Genomic DNA, 20,779 nt, shown 5'->3' on the forward strand with positions numbered 1-20,779 from the left:
CTGCTTGGGGCAGTCAGTGCGGATCTATAAAAAGAACCCAGAAGTCGAGCTTGGACAAGTGCAGGTGGAGGGGGGGGGGGGTGGGTTTGGGTTGGGGTCAGGTTTTACCCAACCTGCACTTCACTAACATTGATATTACAAGAGAAAGCAGTTCCAATAAAAACCATATGAAATTTTGAGCACTATTGAGCAGGGTCCTATTTACCTCTTGTATTGGTTATTTTTTTAATATGTAATCTGTATGTTTGATGTATCCACCTTTCTATTGTACTGTGCTGCAGAATGTGTCAGTGCTACATAAATATACATTAATATCTAAGAAACAAAAGTTGGCTCATGCTGAACACAGGTGCCTATTCTCCCCTTAAATACAATACTTACCAATTATTGCAATTCTGGTTATTCAAATTAATTGTACGCTAATAAGTAGAATGTGCATGAAGTGAGGTACAAACAAGCCTGATTAAAAAAACAAACTCTGTTTGCAACTCAGAATTCTGTGAAACTACAGTCTGCAAATCTTTTTTTCTATCTTTATTCATTAAAATTGTTTCCACTTTGCTTCTTCTAAACATAAGCAAAAGAAAACCAGTAGCATTCCAGCCTCATGAACTTCTAACCCTGGAAAAACGTTAAGTATACCATTCTGAACAAGTCGCATAAACACAACAGGAGTGTTTCTATTTGTAGTCTATACACTTGCTCCTAGAGCAGAAAAATCACGGCAAGTGAATTAATCTTCAACAGAATGACATGAGAATGAATTGGTTTGGTAATTCCCACATGATTAACTTACTCAAACATCGTTCTAAATGCGGCAGGGTCAAATCCACCAGGGCGGTTAGTTCATATATATTTCGCCAAGTCACACTTGTATTAGTGCTCTACACAGGCCTACATGGAGTTCTGGGTTAGAAATGTATATCTAAATATATGTTTTTTTTTCCTGTTTGGGATAAAGATAATTTATGAAATTTTATGGGGTTATTTATTAAAATCTGAATGTTAAAATCTTGAAAAATTTGATTTTTTTTCAATAGTAAACTCAAATTTTTAGAGGATAAAAATTAGAATTTTTTGATATTTATTATACACTACTGCTGTAAAAAGCCAGAATCTGAAAATCTGCCATTTTAGACCTGTCAAGGTCCTGTATAAGTCAATGGGAAGAGGTACCTATCTCAATTTGAAGTTTTCATGAGCTGCTCTGGGTTTAGCCCAAAATCCGACGTTTTTCAGGGTTTTAAGGCAAAAGCTTGAAAAATTTGAGAAATTAGAGGAAAAAGCCTCGAAAATTTTCCACAATTTGGGTTTTTCCTCAATATTATCGATTTTTTCGCAGATGCGAGTTTTTTTATTAATAAATAAGCTAAAATCAGGCATGGGAGTTTGGTCATAGTTTTTTTTAAGAAAATATGAGATAAATTCAGATATTAGTAAATAATACAGTATAAATAGTGAATACAGTATCAGTTGTGAAAGAGTTAAACAACCTGAGGGCACACTATAGATACAAACTGAATTCTGAGCACTTTTTGCTACTTAAACTCTTTTTTCCCTCCCCTTAATCTCCTGTATTTTCCTCCAACACAACAATACAACCATATTCTCTTCATAATAACACAGTCTATTGAATTTGCTCAAACAAAATGACTAGTCATTCATGCTTAATGGAGTCTCACGAAGGTCAGGCCTCCTGAATCCTTTTGAGCTATATATAGTATTATAATAAGCTAAAAGCTCATGGATATGAATTCATTCTATCAATCCCTACACTGTAATACACTACAGAACACACAATTGTAAAGACAGAAAAAAAGTTCATGACAAGCGCACATTGCATGAATTTGATTGGGAAAGGCATCATGCCATTGGGAGTTGAAAGAAAACTACTCTAGAGCATATAAACATGTACCTGAAGTTTATATTATCCTTTAAGTATACAGAGCCAATATATTATGTAGTACAATGTTAATGTCTTACATGCCTGCCCCAATGAATCTTACAATCTGATAAGTAACACCAGGGTTACTTTCTTAGGGGATGAGCTAACCTTGCTGTATGTTTTTGGAGTATGGGAGGAAACTTAAGTAGCTAAGGAATGGGCATCACCTGTAGTAACTGCTGAAGAGACCTGCCCCCAAAATGTCTGTAGTATCTAAGGAATAGGTCACCCAAATACATTGTAATTGTATACAAGGGAAGAATATTCTAATTCTGTATAGATGATCAGAATCAAACTCATATCCACAGCAGGCCAACCACTGACCTTCTACATACACCCTTATGTAAAATCTCCCTGAAATGGCCACATTCAGGGCTACATTCCATAAAGGGTCTAATAGAACAAGAAGCTCCACCGCCAGCCATTTAATCTGCAATAGCATTCTAATAAAACATCCTCCAGAAAAGGCACAGCCCTCAAACTAAAAATATTCAGCAATTAAAATGTTTCATTTATTTCACTTGAACTTTCTACTGAACAAAAATCACGAGGGATGTTTCTTATAAAAAGCTAGGAACTTTAGCAGAGACATTTTTTTCTCTTGGTGTCCCACATAAATATAGAGGAGGAGTATCTGCTGGCTTGTTTCCCAGCACTGAGCACAAATTATAGTGGATTATTGGTGGGTTTCTCTCCCCATTGTAGGAGCTGCAGAAGAAGTTTCAGAAATATCTGACTCATTGAGTAACTGCACAACGTTTGTTTATGCCTGCCACACACTTTAGTTGAACAAACATTTGGACCAAAAAACACTCCCAGTGCTCTCTATGATAATCCTTAGAAAGTGGGTAAAACATTTGCATTATTTAATAGTTCGAAGTTGCACATATATGTGATGCATGGGGTTTCCCACCGGCAACTTGGATTAATTATGGTACGAATGTAACTTCGGACATTTTGCTGTCCACACTGGAGCAGACAGGCAAAATAAAGTCTAAATGAAAAAAAACAGCACATATAAATGTAGCAGAAGTCTTTTGAAGAAATCCCTGATGGGAAATATCAATGCAGAAATACAGTAACAGATGTCCTATAACCCTGGAGGCTGAGAGGTAAATATTAGTTTTAATTGGTACCATTTTAGGGGGACATCTCTTGGAGGGGTACAGGGGTACTGGAGCCAGGGACACCCAAGAGATGTAAAAGTGCGATTCATGGGTCACAGAGGGGGCAGGGCTTTTATGAGTGGACAGGTTTTGTGCAGATAATGGGTGGGGTTTAAGTATAATTGGTGCAACTGGGGTGAATCAAGAGCATGGTCATGCACCTAAAGGTCATTTTTGTTGACATGGCTGCCCACCCAGGGACCCAACAGGCTAATAATTAAGAAGGCCCTTCTAACTAAGTAGTATGAACATGCTTTTTGAACAAAACTTAAAGTGGACCTGTCACCCCAACATAGAAAGCTGTATAATAAAAGTAATTTTCAAATTAAACATGAAATCCAAATTCTTTTTTTATTAAACCATTCATAGCTGTAGTAAACGTGTTTAAAAATATCAGCTGTCAATCAAATATTGTCTGCTCCTCCTCTATGCCTTAGGCACAGAGGCAGGGTAGGCAGTTACTTTCACTTTCCATTCAGCACTTACTAGATGTTACTGCACTCCCGACATTCCCGCCTCGCTCTTCACTATTTAATTGTGTAGCCAGGGCATGGGGATGTACATCAGGTCCCCCATTCTGGTGCACAAACAAGATTTTGAGATGATGCAAGGCTTGTCTTAATAACAGTGTCCACAAAATGGCTCCTGCCTGCTTGCTATAATTATGACTTCCCAGAATGAAGGAAACAAGATTCAAATAATTTATATAGTGTAATTAAATTTTGCTTGACTAATGTGATAAAATAGGATTTGGAATCATTTTGTTGGGTAACAGGTCCCCTTTAAATAAAACGATTCCAGTCATAGCACATACCAGGAAAATAGTATTAAGTGTAATGAGTAAAATAGAAGGTATTTTCCTGTAAACTATTTTGAGGCACATTATTGTGGGTGACAGCACAGTATCACATGTAAAATCCTAATTAGTAGCCTATATATCACCTCTTACAAGTGGCAATCCAACATTGTGAAAAGCTAAAGGCAATATCATTTGTAGTTCAGAAATATCTGCAATGCAATCCTCATTTATTTTCCTGCTCATAAAATTGCTCTACACTTACTAGCTTTGCTTGCAGCACAAAGAAACAGCTCGAGCTATGAGATTCAACTTTCTACTGGAAGGGCGTATGAGGTGTGGTCATATATCGAGGCATGAAGAATATTCTGCCATTCCTTATTGCTTAATTCAAATAATCTAATTTTTTTGAGCTGGAGAAACCACTCAGTTTGCATTTAATTCGACATTTACTTTATCAACTTGATTGTGATCTTCCCATGTAGACTCATGATCATTGCAGCGCTTTTGGTTATAACAAAACACCAGTTTTTCATTCATCTTGGAGACAACCCGACTCCTAGGCTTAAGATTAGTTATTTAATATGGCCTTTATTAAACATTAAATTGGGAGCAGTAAGAAAATGGAACATAAGACAGAGTGAACATATTACATGGGAGTTGCCTTACTCCTTTTCTCAAGTCTTTAGCAAGCACCCCATCTAAACCCTTGGATAAACACTGTTGTGTTCAGGACACACTCCTCAATATCAAAGTACTAACACTTTTATATCATGCTAAATTAAAGCCACAATAAAGCTGTTACTGAAAAAGGAACCACTGGCTCATTATTTATATAAAGAAACCAAATGAATGCTCAATATGGAGTGCAACTCCTTTCCAAAAGATGTTTTCTAAAACCAAAAACCATTCTGCATTGTTTCATAATAATTCTGTGTGATGTATTCCATTATAGTATTACATCATATAATACACCTTCATTTGATTTAACTGCCTCCTAAGTTCTATTTATGGAGGCACCAAATACACTTTTTAAGATTTGCCAAAGACCCACCGAAATCTGAAGGAAGAGGGAACATTTTTTCTTAATTGTGTGACCTTAACTGAGGTTATTTCAAGAGTTTGGATTTAGTTCGGCCAGTCACTGGGATTCGGCTAAATCTGAATTATGCTGAAAAAGCCTTGGATTTGGAAATTGTTGGAAATCATATAGCAATATTAAACTTTATATCACAATTAACATGATTAACCTCTAGCTACTAACAGCAAGGTTAAAGGAACAGTAACATCAAAAATGTAACATATATTAAATGAATGACAATATCATGTACTTCTGCCCTGTATGGGTAAAACTGGTGTGTTGGCTTAAGAAAAACAACTATAGTTTATATAAATAAGCTCCTGTGTAGCCATGGGGGCAGCCATTCAAGCACTGGATCCACAGTCGATAACTGATACATTCTGAAGAATCCAATAGTAGATAACAGATCAGATCTGTAGTATACAGTGTATCTTGTGCCTTTTCTCCTTTTTCAGCTTTGAATGGCTGCCCATGGCTACAAAGAAGCTTGTTTATATAAACTATAGTTGATTTTCTTAAGCAAACAGTTTTACCAGTGCAGCAAAACACTACATTATACTGTATTTCGATTGCTTTAAAAGACTTTAATTTTTTGGTGTTACTGTTCCTTTAAGGTTTAAATATAACTCTGCATGAATGTGGAATGAATTCTTAATTTCCCAGGTGCCCTCAGCCATGTGATAAACTTCAGTCATGATTTACTGCTGCACTGCAAATTGGATTGATATCACCCCCTGCAGCCTATCAACAGAACAATGAGCAGATAATGAGCAGACAAAATAACAGCTCCCTGACACCCGAATTGCTAAACACACCCAAATTTGATTTGGGTTTGATTCTACCAGTTACATTGAGTAGGAGAAACAATAGCTTATCTGAAAGCACTTACATTGTTAAGTGCTTGCTGTTTGTGTTTGCACACCAGGCAGTACAACTAAAAGATTACATTTATTGGTTCAAGAATAAAATCTGAAATGCTAAAATGAGTTATTTACAATGCACAAAAAATAATTTAGCAATAAAAACTACACCATAAAAGTCATGACAGAATGTCTGTCCTTTACTGTGCATTGCATGCTATTGAGAACCACACTGGGACATTGTAAGAGATGGCAGCTCCCCTCTGAATTTAAGTTGACTTATAGAGATTCCACTTATCAGAATTAACAGCCAGCTAAAATGGCACTGATTGTCACCCTTTGCCCCAGACATTACATAATAATAAGTTCAATAACGTTTCCATTTAAACTGAATTGCAAGGATATCAGTGGAGTCGGGACAAAACCAAATGTAGTTACATTATGAATGGGAGATAAAGAGAACAGATGTATTTAAAAGATTGGCAGTATGAATAATTGCTAAGGTCAAAGAGAATGGCTTAACTATGTCTGACAAATGAAGGATGATAATGTAATGTACATTTTGTGGTCAGAGATGCCTAATATATTTGCAAAACTAAATATAATATTTTTGCATAATAAACACTGGAAAAACCAGGAAACTCCACCTGTTTTAAAGAGTGACACTCCCATCCCACACAGGTCCTTTCCAACCACATTAAGAGCCCTACCAAAGGCTACCCCCTTCTGCGATTCTTGGTCTTATGCGGCATACATCTGGTGCCAAGGCAAACAGAGCTATACACACTGGGAGCTGATCGAGCCCTGACTTTCAACCCACATGTACCTCATTGTCAATCAGTGGCACAGGATTAGGTACAGAGAAGGGTATGGAGAATTTGACTGCATGTACCTCTAAAACAATGTAGCAGTAGTCACAATATTCCATGTCACAATAACCACACTGGATCCTTTCTCAACGTCACTCAGAGGAGCAGTATTTTTGCACCAGACACTGTAACGCTGTGCTTTCCTAGCAGATGTATTCAAATTTACACAGAATACATGTGCAATCTGTCCTTAATAACACTGAAACTTACAGGTTAATGCAATAAAAAGTCTAATGTCTGTCCATCCAGTAAACCATAGCAAAATCAGATAATTGTGGTAAAACAGTTGGCCAGTCAATGCTAACTACTGGTTGTTATGGGTTATTAGACAAGTAGCAAACTTTAGACCATGTATTACATTACTCCCTTAATGTCTGAAAGTTGCTTGTTTTCTCACTATAAATTATGTCAATAGAGCTCCTGTGGTGAATATGCCAGAGAATGAAAAACGTACTCTGTTAAAAATTAATGTATTTTTCACATGACAAAACAAAGCGCTGAATAATAAATAGCAGTATGATCTTTTTAGATTGTGTGCAAAACCATAATGTATTAATGGCAGTGTATCTTACCAGGATAAGCAACCTGTCATAGGGCTATTTTTCATTATTTTTTGGTAAAAAAACGAACCCATTCATTGTATCTAGGTAGAGTGATTCATTTAATTTTTGGTGTTGTCTGAAAGGCGAAAGATCTCATTCAGTCTTAAAGGAAAACTTAACCCCCAAAATGAATACTTAAGCAACCGATAGTTTACTGTATATAATATTATAAAGAATCTTACCAAACGGGAATATAGATATCAGTAAATATCGCACTAATGCAGCTCTAACTATAACAAGAAGATGTGTGGGAGCAAAAGACAGAACTTTGTCCATTAATTGGCTCATGTGACCTAACATGTATGGTTTGTTTGTGTGCACAGTGAATCTTAGGATCCCAAAGGGTGGCCCTTAGTTCCTAAAATGGCAATTTTCTATTTAAAGGGGACCCGTCACCCAAAAAAAATTATTCCAAATCCTATTTTATCAGATTAGTCAAGGAAAATGAACTTTAATTACACTATATAAATTATTTGAATCTTGTTTCCTTCAGTCTGGGATTTCAAAATTATAACAAGCAGGCAGCAGCCATTTTGTGGAGACTGTTATTAAGGCAAGCCTTGCATCATCTCAGAATCTTGTTTTGCACCAGAATGGGGGACACGATGTCCATCCCCATGCCCTGGCCACACAATTAAATGGTAAAGAGAACGGGGGAGTGTGTGGGGAGCAGTGACATCTAAGAAGTGCTGAATTGAAAGTGAAAGTAATTGTCTGCCCCGCCTCTATGCCACGGGCATAGAGGAGGGGCAGACAATATTTGATTGACAGCTGAGATTTTTAAATGAGCTTACAACAGCTATGAATGCTTAAATAAAAAATAGAAATTGGATTTCATGTTTAATTTGAAAAGGACTTTTATTATACAGATTTTTGTGTCTGGGTGACAGGTCCACTTTAAGATAACCCAATGGCACATACTACTAAAAAAGTATATTATAATGAAAATAGTTAAATAGTTAATTTACATGAAACAGGGTTTTACATACAAGCTGTTTTATACTCTATATTTACCTACATTGTTTGGGAGTATAGATTTCCTTTAAGATTAAAAGAACAGTTGTGTGCTAGCGAGCATTCCTGCCTCATAGTACCACACTCCTAAGTTTGATTTCGGCCAAGGCACTAAACTGGAGTTCTCCCTTGTCTGGGTTTCCTTTGGGTGCTTTGGTTTTCTTCTGCTGGCCAAAAACCTTACCAATACACTTTATCTTCAGCACACCACTTACTTCTTTTAGGGTGCGTCCACTCCCAAGCCGCCTCCAAGCCAACCAAAATACTGTCTTGAACAATGGGATATGAAGCACACCATTCACTGGCTTTGCCTTTAAAGCATTTTTATTGCAACGGAAAAGTAACACCATTTTTTGGGGAGAATACACCTGAAGAAGTTTTACGCTGTAATAAAAATGCTTCAAAGGCAAAGCTGGAGGATGGTGTGCTTCATATTCCGTTATTCAACAAAGTTAAGTGGCATCATTTCACGGAATTAATCTTAACAAGTCTTCTTGTTATAGGCTATTAAACTGTAAAAAAATAACAGTCAGGGACTTACAGTATCTGAGTAATGAACCTCAGTGTTGGCAGTGAACAAATAAAAGTTCTGCAACGGTAGAAGCAAGAGAACAGATCAGGATCTGAGTCATCCTCCTACTTATTGGTACATCTGGGACTATGCATTAAGGGTCACTCATTTAAAAATATTTCAGTGCCTATTTTATTCATATTGTTAGTACCACTAATAACAGTAATATCTAGCTAATTCCAATACCACTTTTCACCAATTTTGCTGACATGTAATTATTTTCCTTACAGTGTATAAATAAAAGTGCCCAAGGAGCTCACCTCTGCACCCTCATATTAAAATATGTATCTTTCTAAAACTAGCGAGTTACTGTATCAGTCAATTACCGGCAGCTATTTGCATGATATGCTTAGCCTGATTGACTATACCTGTGCTATGTGCTTTATAAGTACTGTGTATGCAATCCCATTGCATAGCACAGCAGAAATATAGAGATGCCAAACTTGTGTCAATTCAACTGGTATAAGATCCTAGTTCCAGCATCCCAATTATGTGAATGTGATTCGCTTCTATAAACTAATATTAATAATAAATTAATAATAATATAATACATAATAATAATATAATAAAATATAATAATAATTCAGCATTATATACAGTATAACCTCAACTAAGAGTTATGGTTAATCTTGTTATACTTTGCTTGGTTGCTAAGCAGTGCATGTGATAAAAATCAGATAAGTACAAACCAGCAAATACTTTTTAGCTTTGCTGCCTTGTTAAATAGTAATACTGATCTAGTCAACATTAGTACTTAAGGTGGCCATACAAAGGGAGATCCGCTTGTTAGCCAAATGAGCAGATCTCTCCCCAATAGGGATGGGCGAATTTGACCCATTTCGTTTCGCAAAAAATTTGCCGCCGGCGAAATGTTGCGGACGCCCATTAAAGTCTATGGGCGTCAAAAAAATGTTGTTGCGCGGTGACATTTTTTTTGACGCGCGTCTTTTTTTTTTTACGCACCACACCATACGGTGAAACAAGGTGAATAAATTCCCCCATCCCTACTCCCCAATATGCCCAAATTGAAGTGGGCGATATCGGCTGATCAAATCATGGGCCCTAGGGAATTTTTAAATTGCCCGATCGGCAGGTTTGACTTTCGGACAGATAACGATCGGGGATGCCCGTCGGTTGGGCCCAGAAACTGGCCAATAAGCTGCCGACTTGGTCTGTCAGCAGCTTTTATCAGCCCATGTATGGGGGCCTAAAGTCAATGAAAATGTTTATATACCGTATATACCCGTGTATAAGCCGAGTTTTTCAGCATCCAAAATGTGCTGAAAAAGTCTACCTCAGCTTATACTCGGGTCAGCGGTACCCGACCCGAGTAGCTGAGATTGCAGTCTCTTTTAATCATGCCTATACCAACAGTACACTTGGGGAGAGACTGCAATATCCCACAATGCCCTCTGTTGGTTATATGAAAGAATAACAGTGCACCCTCTGTTGGTTATATGAAAGAATAACAGTGACTGCAATATCACACAGCGCCATCTGTTGGTTGTATGAAAGAATAACAGTGACTGCAATATCACAGTGCCCTCTGTTGGTTATATGAAAGATTAACAGTGACTGCAATATCACACAGCGCCATCTGTTGGTTGTATGAAAGAATAACAGTGACTACAATATCACACAGCGCCATCTGTTGGTTGTATGAAAGAATAACAGTGACTGCAATATCACACAGCGCCATCTGTTGGTTGTATGAAAGAATAACAGTGACTGCAATATCACACAGTGCAATCTGTTGGTTGTATGAAAGAATAACAGTGACTGCAATATCACAGCGCCCTCTGTTGGTTATATGATAGATTAACAGTGACTGCAATATCACACAGCGCCATCTGTTGGTTTTATGAAAGAATAACAGTGACTGCAATATTACACAGCGCCCTCTGTTGGTTATATGAAGGATTAACAGTGACTGCAATATCACACAGCGCCATCTGTTGCTTGTATGAAAGATTAACAGTGATGGCAATATCAAACAGCACCCTCTGCACATGGTAGTGGGACAATGGGACAATGCACACAGTAAACCGTTTGGCAATTCTCTGTCACCATCAACTTTGCAAAGAAGTCCGGTTGATCGCTGGGGGGTCGCTTTGGCAGAATGTGCGCTGCTGGGAGACAGGGCTGTAGTTGTTTCTAGGCTTATACTAGAGTCAATAAGTTTTCCCAGTTTTCGTAGGTAAAATTAGGTACCTCGGTTTATACTCGGGTCGGCTTATACTCGAGTATATACGGTAATTAAGATTAAATGGCATACAAAGGGTACTCCTTTTTGGAAATACTGCCTATATTTACTACAAATATATTATAAATGTACTACTATGAGGACAAACCAGACTTTAAAAAGTTTGGTTCAGATTGGAATTTACATTTAAAATTGCCTAATCTTTCATCAATAAATTTCAATAAACATTTCAGGATTCCGTTCATTTGGTGGGAGTCATGAATTCCACAGAGACCCATAAAATGTCTCAACATGTGAAAATACAAATAATAATTAAAGGTTGTGTCTGGACTGAAGAAATCAATATAAACCCAGAGGAATAGATGGAAACATCTTTCAACAATAGGATCTTTACAATGAAATAAATAACTGGTTTACTAAACCTTTCAGTGTTTCCAGTGCTAATCTATTATGAAGCAGGAATGAAAGGCCACATACTGATAAGTTGCTTCGGGCTGCAGATTCTCAATGATGTAAGTTGTTATGTTTCCGACTGAGATGATAATGTCTCCCAAATCAATGTTGTATGAAATAATTTCAGATCCGTTGCTGCATGGCTCTTCCCAGCCTAACACAAGTCGCACCAAGGATAACATGTTGCATGTTTCTAAACGGGAATCGTCCATCACATAAAGGCTAGATACTGCATCAGGGACAGAAGCTGGGGTTCGGCAGCTCACTAAATCACTGAAAGGCCCAAAACCAGATAAATTCACTGCCTAGAGAAAAAATAAACATGTATTAAGGCTTATTTTTATTTAATGAAAAAATACACAAATAACCCTGCAGCAAAACAGAGATATAATATAATTATTACATTAAAGCGACATTAAAGAATGCTTGGTTGCTTTTATTATCTTTATTAAAACCATTATTATTTAATTATTAATGTTGCTATTTGGCAACAAAAATTATTTTATTTATTGACTCACTGACAGTACTGGTTCAGAATAAAAGCAAGGCATCCTTAGAATAAAAATGAAAGGGGCGCTAATCTCCTGAACTAGAAAATGTAATTAATTTTTATTTGAACTACAGATTCAATGTTAGCAAAACAATAGTGAGCAAATTATACTTAATATGAGGATATAAACAGTCTGCCAAACTGTTACATTGAATAAGCTCATTTATGATTGAAAAGCACACCACTAGGCTCAGATATTCAATATGCCATTCAATAAACAATCTGGACATACTTATATTTGTCTATATGATGAGAGATTAAAACGTGGGCACCTTTTTTGCTGAATAAAATTAGTAGGGCAGTGTAGGGCCCAAACGTCATTCCATTCAATGAGCCAAAAGAGATACTTCTGCTAAGCAGCAAAATGCCCCTGTGAATTTTGGGCACTTACTAAACTCCAAATGCAAAAATGACAAAAAAATTGTGATTCTTTAAATAAAATCCAGAGCAGGGAAATGTCCGAATCAAAAAATCCGGCATCTAAGACCTGTCGAGGTTGCATATAAGTCAATGGGAGAAGTCCCAATGATTTTTTTGATGTGCAATGTGTTTTGTGCAAAAATCTGAGTTTTTGGGTGAAAAATCCGAAAAAATCGTGAAAAACTGATGAAAAATCATGAAAATCAGATTTTTTCCCGCAGAGCAAATTATTGGGAAAATGTAATAATAAATAAGCATAAAAACCCGAGCGGATTTGATCAGAGTTTGTAGCAGAAAATATTGCGATAAATTTGGACTTTGATAAATAACCCCCTAAGTGTTCTATTTCTCACCACCACAAGTCTAATTTCATTATTTCTCTGCTGCAGGTTCTTAAAAAACAAAATATTTGACTATATGTTTTATAAATATTTGACTATCACACATTGGGGTTTATTGTATTAATACATTTCCCGAAAATTTGCTTTGCAGGAAAAAATCAGATTTTCACTATTTTCTTTTTTTATTTTAACCCGAAAACTCGGATTTTTGCCTGAAAACGTCGAAAACGTTGGGGGTATTGCCAGAAACCCAGGGCACAGCAAAAAATCATTGGGACTTCTCCCACTGACTTATGTGCAACCTCGACAGGTCTGAGATGCTGGATTTTCTGATCCTGACTTTTCCATCCTCGGGGTTTAATAAATTCCGAAAAATTTGTGATTTTTTAAAAGTCCGATTTTATAAAAAAAAAATCACACGTTTTTGTGTTCAGAGTTTAGTAAATAACCCCAATCATCTGCACAGCCAGTTGTCCTGTCGGGTCCTTTATGTGTTCATTGAGACCAGTTCTAGCATTGGCTCAGCTATATCCCGATTATAATCTCACCCTAAAAACAAGTCCATTTTCACCTTCTTTCCCACTTTTCCTTCTTACCCTTACACTAACAAGATTCAGCACTTCTTAGCTGCTGTGGTTCCATTAACAAAATTGTGATTGAATATAAAGAGATGTTAAAAATAATACGTGGCCAATTTAATTTGGCATTTCTAAAACCAATGGCAATACAGTACTCGACTTCCTGCACATTCACAAAAATATATTTGTGGATTGTTAAAAATATCCTTGGAAACCCAACACTTAATGCACTTATATACAGGTATTGGGACCTGTTATCCAGAATACTCGAGATTTTGAATGGGTTTTTTTTCCTGGATAACGGATCTTTCCATAATTTGGATCACGATACCTTTTGTCTACTAGAAAATCATGAACACATTAAATAAACCCAATAGGTTGGACTTGCTTCCAATAAGGATTCATTACATTTTAGTTTGGATCAAGTTCAAGCTACTGTTTTATTATTACAGAGAAAAAGGAAATCATTTTTAAAAATTTGGATTATTTGTATAAAATGGAGTCTATGGTAGATGGCCTTTCCATAATTCAGAGCTTTTTGGATAACGGGTTTCCAGATAATGGATCCCATACCAGTATTGTCATTGACAATGTGAAGCAAAGGTCTTCTAGCAAGGAGAACATGTTCTCTTTCCATAGCCATAAAGTGGCAAACATTTGGAAGAAAAACACAAGAGGATGAAAATGGACCTGACGTCACATTTGTTGCAGAACTGGCACAACACGATGACCTTTGCGGTGCCTTCTAACAGAGTAATAAGCTTTTGAGCTACGAAATTAGCATTTTGACAGATACCATAATGAGCGAGCATATTGTGCTGTTTCTTTCCAGTGCTGCTTCTTGAGCTACTGTTTCTCAATGGGGGTATGTTAAGCTTTTTGTGCAAGGCAGTTGCTATGGTAATAGGTGTTAATATAGCTTGATGGGTCGTTTCTGGGAAGTACAAATTGAGGTAAATTTGAGTCTCATACAGCCACACACATATCACTTATCTGGGCTGCATTCGCAGCACTTCATGTACAGGTACCATCTCCACACCAGCTTGAACTATCATCTAATAGAATTTCTATTAGCTCAAACCACCGTATATTTGTTTGTTTATTTTGTGCAAACTCATTATCCTAAAATGGGTTTCATTATTCACATTATTTTGTCTCTGGGAAATTCATCTAAATGTTTAATCAAATCAGCCTGGTGCGAGCGAGCCCTTTACAAGAACCTATTATCCACTTAACGGGTTGAGCCTATGGTATATCAGTGTTTATTTAACTGCAAGGAACAAATTTATTTGTATGCGCTATAGCCCCTGATGATAGCCATAGTTCTAATATATGTGGAGTATGAGGATTTCTTAGCTTAAAATATTTGATTATTATATTTACTATAAAGGTACATTTTGCCCAAATAACTGGCCTGTTGTTTGCCTTGAGGATTAGTATTCCAAAGGCTGAATACAGACAGTCTCTTTGCCATTAATGATAAAATAGAACAATTTTCTCTTTTCAGATCAGAATTAGATACAAATTTTCTAGATTAAGGGGCCGATTCACTAAGCTCGAGTGAAGGATTCGAATGAAAAATACTTCGAATTTCGAAGTATTTTTTGGGTACTTCGACCATCGAATGGGCTACTTCGACCTTCGACTACGACCTTCGACTTCGATTCGAACGATTCGAACGAAAAATCGTTCGACTATTCGACCATTCGATAGTCGAAGTACTTTCCCTTTAAAAAAAACTTCGACCCCCTACTTCAGCAGATAAAACCTACCGAAGTCAATGTTAGCCTATGGGGAAGGTCCCCATAGGCTTGCTAAACTTTTTTTGATCGAAGGATTTTCCTTCGATCGTTGGATTAAAATCCTTCGAATCGTTCGATTCGAAGGATTTAATCGTTCGATCGAACGAAAAATCCTTCGATCGATCGAACGAACGTTTAGCGCTAAATCCTTCGACTTCGATATTCGAAGTCGAAGGATTTCAATTCGAGGGTCGAATTTCGAAGTATTTTTTACTTCGAAATTCGACCCTTAGTGAATCTGCCCCTAAATGTATATATTTGGTAGAAGTAGGGGGAATTTAATACCGGTAATGTAATACAGAAATCAGTCTGATCTGGATGAGATGATTTAGTTGCCATTTTCAGTAGTGTAGATCCAAGTGCATCACAAAATAAGCTTTATCCTTAAGTGAGTTATTGAGGTGCAGCCTTTCTACATTCAGGGGCTTGTTTACTAAAATCTGAATTTATCTCATATTTTATTTAAAAAAACACAACCACACTCCCATGCTCGATTTGACCTAATTTATTAATAAAATAACCCAAATGAATCAGATTGCGGAAAAACTCAATAAAATCTAGCGAAATGCTCAAATTTTTCAGGCTTTTATGCCGAATCGCTCGATTCAGCAATAAATGATACACTCTAAAATGAGTTCAGTGAAAATGCTTGCGCATGAATAAGCTGCCAATTTATTTATCACCTTGACTCATATGGCTTTGGAAATGTGCTATTCACATATATAAAAGGAACAGCTGCCTTTCAAATGATTCTACAGGTATTGGGTCCGGAAACCCGCTATCCAGAAAGCTCAGAATTATGGAAAGGCCATCTCCCATAGACTCCATTTTATCAAATTAATATGCATTTTTAAGAATGATTTTGTTTTCTGTGTAATAATAAAGCAGTATGTTGTACTTGATCCAAACTGAGATACAATTAATCCTTATTGGAAGCAAACCCAGCCTATTGGGTGTATTTAATGTTTACATGATTTTCTAGTAGACTTAAGGCATTAAGATCCAAAGATCCATTATCCGGAAAACCCCAGGTCCCGAGCATTCTGGATAACAGGTCCCATACCTGAACACCAAAATAGGAGATATCTCCTGTTTAATATACTACCCACCTGCTTATTTGAATTTAGAGTTAATAAAGTAATTGAGTAATAGGCAATGTGCCATGAAACAAAAGCCTAATAATGCTGTTGCAGAGGTTGATATTCATAGGACAGCATCACTAGCAGTACATTCCATATCACTTCTGTGGTCACCCTGTTGGGCACCACTGGCACATATTTATTACAGCAACCACATTTTACCATGATTAATAACACAACAATAACCTTTGGAAATCTTGAGGAAGGTGCATCCTTTTTAACAACCATTGCTATCAAGTCAAGTGTCACTCAGTTATTAGGTTTTGCTTCTTTGGATACAGTATTATGCACCCACAACCAGTTCATTGCACCTGCCATTATTCCATTTTACCCAGTCCTGAGCAGGAGTTTTAACCCCACAAAATAACATTTATTGTGGCTAAACCATCTGCAAATGCCTTTATAATTTAAGGGGCATCTGCTAACTAAGCTGTAAAGGACAAGGGTAGTAAATTCTCTCAATCTTCCCTTGTGAACCATTTTGTTTGTCCCAAAGAACAATTACATCAGAGCAATTTACCCATAAATGCAGCTGAATTGTACAATATCCAGTTAATGGAACTTCATGAAAATATGCCTGTGTGCAGTCAGTTTATGCCTTGCTCTATATCTTTAATATGGTATTTAAAGCTTTAAAACATTTGTCTGAATTCTTTATAGCTCTATATATTTATCAGAAAAAGTAAAGTATACATTATTATAATTGCATTTCATAGAAATAAATATCTAAAAATGCATTAAGCAATTGCTTATTGATTTTGTAAATGTTTTTAAAGAATACCTTGCCTCAATTTTTCGTATTGGGCTCAGCAAGTCTGATTTTATAAGAAGATGCTACATTACATTCTCAATTGAATTGAGTTCACTTTTAGTTTTCCAGGAAAATATATATTTCATAGCAAAGACCTATACATTGTATACTCTAGTTACATATCTCTGCGTGTAATTGGAACTCAAAAAGTAATTTATAGTTCATTTCAGATAATGTGATTAAGTATGTATTGCTTTCTATAAAATGTATTTTTTTGTCCTTTCCTGCCATTTAGTTAAAGGAACAGTAACATCAAAACATTAAAGTGTTTTAAAGTAATAAAAATATAATGCAGTGTCGCTCTGCACTGGTAAAACTGATGTTTGTTTCAGAAACACTACTATTGTTTATATAAATAAGCTGCTGTGTAGCAATGGGGGCAGCCATTCAAAGGAGAAAAGACTCAGGTTACACAGCAGATAGCAGATAAGCTCTGTAGAACATAATGGTTTTATCTGTTATCTACTATAAACCTTTGACATATAGCCTTTTTTCAATTTCCGCCATTGCTACACAGCAGCTTGTTTATATGAACTATAGTAGTGTTTCTGCATAGCGATAAATGAATTTTTTTCGCCAGCCATGGATTAGCAGCGAAATTCCGTATTTTCACTTAACTTCGGCAAAAATTTGCTGTGAAAAAAACAGAAAAAACGCCTATAAGAAAAACGTCCATTTGCATTTTAATGCATTAGGACAAAAAAAGTTGCCATTTCTCGTTACTATTTCTGAAGCAAACAGATCAGTTTCACCAGTGCAGGGCAACAGCACATGATATTTTCATTACTTTAAAACACTTTTAAAGTAACGTAGTAGTGTTTAAAGTGTTACTGTTCCTTTAACAAAAAAAAAAAAAGTTCCTGTTCTGCCAACACTATTATTCCACAGCTGGATCTGATAATGTTTAAAAAAAAATAAAAGCCAAGGGGAAATAAATCCATAAAATTAAGAGGGCAAACTAGATTTTAGTAGAGAGAGAGAGAATAAAATAATTATGATAATTATTAGGCTACAGATTTTTTAAGTATAAGAAAGATAAATAAATATATATATATATATATATATATATATATATATATATATATATATATATACATATATATACATATACATATATATACATATATATATACATATATATATATATATATATATATATATATATATATATATATATATATATATATATATATATATATAAAGAATGCACCTGAAATGAGATAAAAAGGGTCAAGGAGAAGGATCAGGAACAGAGCAAAGGACAATTAAATGGAGTGTTCATGTGTAGGGCTGAAGGGAAAAAAAGGGATTGGAGGCAATTTATTATATGGGTTAGGTAAGAAATGGCTGCAAGCAAAGGGCACATGAATGGATATAGGTTGAACAGCATATTAGTAGAGAATGATAGATAGATAACTGAAATAAGTAATGTGAAACGAAGGAAGAATATTAGGTTTGCCACCTGGCGTAATGGCAGTATTTATTTTACAGAAAATGTGGCAACCTTAAAGGATATAGTCAGGAATGTACAGTCCTTGATGGGCAAAATAAAGAGAAATTAAAATAGTGGAAGCTATAAATAACTGGAGATCTAATAAGGAAACAATTAGGCAATATAAAGTCCCACTGTACCTGAAGTCTGCAGCAGTAATCAGTTGCTGGCGACAAACCAGATATTTCAAAACAGGGATCTGTGCCGCTGTAAACTAACTCTGGTTCTTCTTCTTCTTTTGCCCACTGTAATCTATACTCGGAGATATCAGCGCCATTGCTCTCAGGACTCTGAAATGCAAATCACACAAAACTGATGGAACCGTGCTGGGAATTTACAGAGGTTTCTGAAATCTACATTTTTTTAAACGCCCCATCAAACTCATAGCAAAGGTTGTAAATATATAGAGAAATGTAACAATAAGGCTGCACATTTTTAGTGATCATTATCACATAATATAAGATGAACATCAAGGGTTGCCTTACATTCAAAAATATGGCTTTCCAACATAATGAACGTTGTCTATTGTTTTTATGAGATACATACAAAAAGGATTTTTTTTCTTTTTGGAACTGTTTCTGGCTCTGTGATTTTAAGTAGCCCACATATGAGTGTTAAAGGACCCAAACAACTCCCCATAGAAAAATATGCGCTCATACCAGGGACAGGAAAAGCTAAGAAGCAGTATGGAAGATGCCTTTAAATCAGCCACATGGCCCTTTGTTTGGAATGCTGACAGATCACATGATTGCATTTATGCATTTAATAACAAATTAAAATCATATTGAGTAGGACATTGGGTTAATAGCACAGCAGAAGAATATATTCATAGCATGGTATAGGATCCGTTATCCGGAAAGCCATTATCCAGAATGCTCCGAATTACTGAAAGCCCATCTCCTATAGACTCAATTATAATTAAATAATCTAAATTTTATAAAATGGTTTTCTTTTTCTCTGTAATAATAAAACAGTACCTTGTACTTGATCCAAATGAAGATATACGAAATTCCTTAATGGAAGCAAAACCAGCCTATTGGGCTTGTTTAATGTTTACATGATTTTTTTAGTAGACTTAAGACGTGAAGATCCAAATTACGGAAAGACCCCTTATCCGGAAACCCCCAGGTCCCGAGCATTCTGGATAACAGATCCCATACCTGTACAAGGTTTAAGCTCACTATCCACCTCTCTTCATCAATGATTTTCTTCCATGGCTTCACAGTTTTTCTACAAGAACTACAACTCCCAGCATCTCAACCACAGCCAAGTGGATTGATCCATACTGTACCTTGCTCATTCTTATTCCCTCATTTAATTTCATCCTTACAAGAAACATCAGCGACATGAAGTTCAACATCTTCCTCCGGTTACAAACTAGAGACCAGCACTGATAAAGCTAGGAAATTGTGATCAAAGTAAAGCAGCAAGGAGGGCCATTCTTCATCCCTGATGTATGGCAAGTTTTACTGCATGTTCACACATCATTGCTTACTCTGTAGCTATTCATTCTAGTCATTTCTACTGACTCATAACTCATTCCCTCTTTGCCTGCTTCTCTAGATTCCCTGCTTCATTCTTGGATTAAGCTGATCTCCTTCTTTCACTTGACAGAATTCAGTGCCCATTTATTTACTTTAACCCATATGTTCTTTATAGGAAATACCTGCTGAAGTAAGTTGAAAAACAATTTTTTTGCCTTTCTAGTCACGGTTCCCTATCTCCTGCTTTCAAATTTCAAACAAAAGATACTGAGTGATTTATTACTCTGCTGAACAAATAGCTCTGAAATATATAACCCCCTCTGCATCCACCAACTACCAAGACATATAAATTGCTACCCAATGAGCAAAAGAAATACAATCAAACACTTCATAATAAAAGTAAGATGTGTTCTCTACTGTATGAAGGGATTATCCTATAATGTGACATGTCTAGTTCACTTTTTATGCACTTCTAGTGCTGGGCAATGTTTTGTCCAATAAAACCAGTTTTATAAAATTACATTGCTTCCTTTGCTTAGCAGTCTTATCTCAGTCACTTTGCCCAAATGTTTGCACTGATTTAAGGCACATATTTATCAAAA

General features: G+C 36.1%; 1 protein-coding gene across 1 annotated transcript in view; it reads right to left on the bottom strand.

The window, feature by feature from the left end:
• fndc3b.L (fibronectin type III domain containing 3B L homeolog) overlaps positions 1 to 20,779 on the bottom strand; it is a 177,966-nt gene that overhangs the window by 19,816 nt on the left and 137,371 nt on the right. Inside the window, exons 21-22 of the mRNA XM_018263689.2 lie at positions 18,834 to 18,983; positions 11,585 to 11,865 (exon numbers count right to left, since the gene is read on the bottom strand). Of these exons, the coding sequence (XP_018119178.1) occupies positions 11,585 to 11,865; positions 18,834 to 18,983 (431 nt within the window). The remainder of the gene's footprint in view (positions 1 to 11,584; positions 11,866 to 18,833; positions 18,984 to 20,779) is intronic.

The sequence above is a fragment of the Xenopus laevis genome, chromosome 5L (genome assembly GCF_017654675.1).
Source record: "Xenopus laevis strain J_2021 chromosome 5L, Xenopus_laevis_v10.1, whole genome shotgun sequence".
Taxonomy (NCBI): Eukaryota; Metazoa; Chordata; class Amphibia; order Anura; family Pipidae; genus Xenopus; species Xenopus laevis.